The sequence below is a fragment of the Myotis brandtii genome, unplaced genomic scaffold, assembly GCF_000412655.1.
Source record: "Myotis brandtii unplaced genomic scaffold, ASM41265v1 scaffold253, whole genome shotgun sequence".
In the NCBI taxonomy this organism is placed as follows: Eukaryota; Metazoa; Chordata; class Mammalia; order Chiroptera; family Vespertilionidae; genus Myotis; species Myotis brandtii.
In genome coordinates, this window is record NW_005359590.1 from 302289 (window position 1) to 305512 (window position 3224).

Here is a 3224-nt window from a genome sequence, read left to right on the forward strand (position 1 = left end):
ACAGTTCCTCATGTTGTGGTGACCCCCAATTTCATTGTTACAAATTGAACATAATTAAAGCATAGTGATTAATCACAAAAACAATATGTAATTATATATGTGTTTTCGGATGGTCTTAGGTGACCCCTGTGAAAGGGTCGTTTGATCCCCAAAGGGGTCGAGACCCACAGGTTGAGAACTGCTGAACTAGAGGCCTGGTGCACGAATTCATGCACAGGTGGGGTCCGGCCAGCCCGCCACCAATCGGAGTGGGGGTGCTAATCAGAGCAGGGCCTGCCAAGGGGAGGGGCTGTGGGCAGTTGGCCAGCCCCACCCCCAATTGGGGGGGGCTGATCAAAGCAACTGGTTGTTCTGTCGTTCAGGTCGCTTGGCTAATTTGGCTGAGTGGCTGAATTCTAATAACAGTAGAGCAACCCTGAGAAATAGGACAGGGAGGTGAAACAGGCCTTTATGAAAGGGGTTCGGCACATTGGAAATGTAAAGGGATCAGCCTCCTGTGTTTGGGGTCCGTTTTCTTTTGCTGTGTTTTTTAGAAGGAGGGTGGGGGCCTAAGTGTCCTTATCAAGCTGTGGTCCATGACACGTGCCCGTGAGGGAGCCCGGGCCCTGCTGCGCCCTCGCGCGGGGCAGCACCAGCGAGCATCAGTGTTTGGTAGTGGAGCCCTCACGTTAAACAGAACCACTGTAGAGTACAGTGTACTGTTGTGTTGCTGATTTTCCTTTGAAATATAAAATATTTTAAGCTTTTTTTTGTCAAAGGTGGTAACATATTAATGCAAATAAAAAACCTTTTTGTGGTTGTAAGATTTAGCTTATGAATCATTCAAATCGAAGTGAAAGACGACCAGGTCATTGTTAATGACTCAGTCTATTAAGAATATATGTATTTTTGTAAAGGAAAAGGACTTGTTGGTATTTAATATATTGTTATTGATTTCAGAGAGGAAGGGAGAGGGAGAGAGAGGTAGAAACATCAATGATGAGAGAGTATCATTGATCGGCTGCCTCCTGCACGCCCCCTGCTGGGGATCAAGCCCGCACCCGGGCATATGCCCTTGACCGGAATCTAACCTGGGATCCTTCAGTTCACAGGCTGACGCTCTATCCACTGAGCCAAACCAGCTAGGGCAGCACTTGTAGATATTTAATCAGTACAAGATATATGTCTGTTTTGCAGAAATAAAATGGTGCTTAGAGATTCTCTTTAAATATTTTTGTGCTGAAATGCATTTTCTGTTGACCTACGGAATGTTGTTTACAAAACTGTATGGTCGAACTGTTGGGCTAGATCAGGGGTGGGCAAACTTTTTGACTCGAGGGCCACAATGGGTTCTTAAACTGGACCGGAGGGCCGGAACAAAAGCATGGATGGAGTGTTTGTGTGAACTAATATAAATTCAAAGTAAACATCATTACATAAAAAGGTACGGTCTTTTTTTTTTAGTTTTATTAATTTCAAACGGGCCGGATCCGGCCCGCGGGCCGTAGTTTGCCCACGGCTGGGCTAGATACTTGTTTTTTAAAATCTAGACTTAGCCAAGTATACTTGACCATGTTAAAAATAGTATCTTTGTTATTAAAATGTGGATTGCAAAAAAGAAAAAGAAAGAAAAAAAAGAGGGTCTAGGACAGTTGGGGCTGCTGTGCACCAGTGCCTTATGGGGCCCTAGGAAGTACTCTGCTGGCTAGGTCCTCCCCCAGCTACCTCCTGCCTCTTCCAGGCCCAGGATGTGGGATCCCCCAGGGGAGAACCCACACCCACATCCTGCCTGCCTCCAGCCCGCTCTGAGCCAAACACTAAGGTCTCCTGTGAAGTGTCCACCACACACCAGCCCTCCCTTCTCCACCCGGACTGCAGACTACTCAGAGCCCTTCTGGGATGGACGGGTGTCACTGTGGCAGTACTCTCCCGTGGGAGCGTAATCAGGGTCACTTAGGTCATTTAACCTTTTCTAGTACCCAGTGTTCAAACTTTCAGAGAAATTGATCAATTTAATGTTTATAATGTACTTTGTAATATATCTAAGATATTGTTAAACCATATCTGTAATAATAAAGGGGTAATATGTTAATTAGACTAAACGTCCTTCTGGACATCATTCCTGATGTCCTTCCGGATGAAGCCGGGGCTGGGCAAAGCCACCCGGGTCCTGGGTGCCTGCCAGCGGCCGGAGGAGGGAAGCCCAGGTCCCGGGTACCGGAGGGAAGCTGGTGCCGGCAGCCGGGGGAAGTAAGGCCTACTCTTGCACAAAATTTTATGCATCTGTCTAGAGGTAGTAGTTAATATAAAAGTTCTTCATGAGATAGTTTACATTCTTCTTTCATACCACGTCATGGAGATAAGGTGTATATTCCGTATTTGTTGCACACATCAGTGCAGGCGAGCCACATTTCAAGAGCACAGTAGACATCTGTGCTAGTAGCTCCCTGTGGGAAGCATGGCTCTGGGCCCTCCCCAGCAGACAGCACCCAGGGAACAAGCCTGGACCGCAGCGGCCTGGCCTGGAGCAGGCCCTCAGGATGTTGGAGTTCATGGATGCGTGTGGTAAGGGATGCGTAAATAAAACATTAGGGAGGGGAGGAGTTTACAAAGGGATGAATCGTTCCACTGGTGAGGCTCAGTGGTTGAGCATCAACCCCTGTACCAAGAGATCACTGGTTAGATTCCATTCAGGGCACATGCCCAGGTTGCAGGTTTGATCTCCAGTGGGGGGTGTGCAGGAGGCAGCTTTCCGATGCTTCTCTCTCATCAATGTTTCTATCTCTCCTTTTCCCTTCCTCTCTCTAAAAATCAATAAAAATAGCCCTCACTAGTTTGGCTCAGTGGATAGAGCATCAGCCTGCGGACCCACAGTGGGAGTGGAGCTTGGCTAACTGGGATGAGCAGTGCCCCCACAGTAGGCCGATCCTCGCAGGCCTCGCCCCTGCACCAGTGCACAAATACGTGCACCAGGCCTCTAGTCTATATATATATAAAAGCCAAGCGACCTGAACGACAGACCAGTTGCTTTGATGAACCTCCCCCCACCCTAATTGGGGGTGGGGCCGGCCAACCGCCCGCAGCCCCTCCCCTTGGCAGGCCCTGCTCTGATCAGCACCTCCACTCCAATTGGTGGCGGGCTGGCCAGACCCCACCTGTGCATGAATTCGTGCACCAGGCCTCTAGTTCAGCAGTTCTCAACCTGTGGGTCGCAACCCCTTTGGGGATCGAACGACCCTTTCACA

The 3224-nt window shown here is 48.9% G+C and overlaps 1 protein-coding gene across 1 annotated transcript in view; it reads left to right on the forward strand.

Moving 5' to 3' along the window:
• LOC102260004 (DNA dC->dU-editing enzyme APOBEC-3D-like) overlaps positions 1–3224 on the forward strand; it is a 14937-nt gene that overhangs the window by 9624 nt on the left and 2089 nt on the right. The window contains exon 5 of the mRNA XM_014540981.1: positions 534–688. Within this exon, the coding sequence (XP_014396467.1) occupies positions 534–688 (155 nt within the window). The remainder of the gene's footprint in view (positions 1–533; positions 689–3224) is intronic.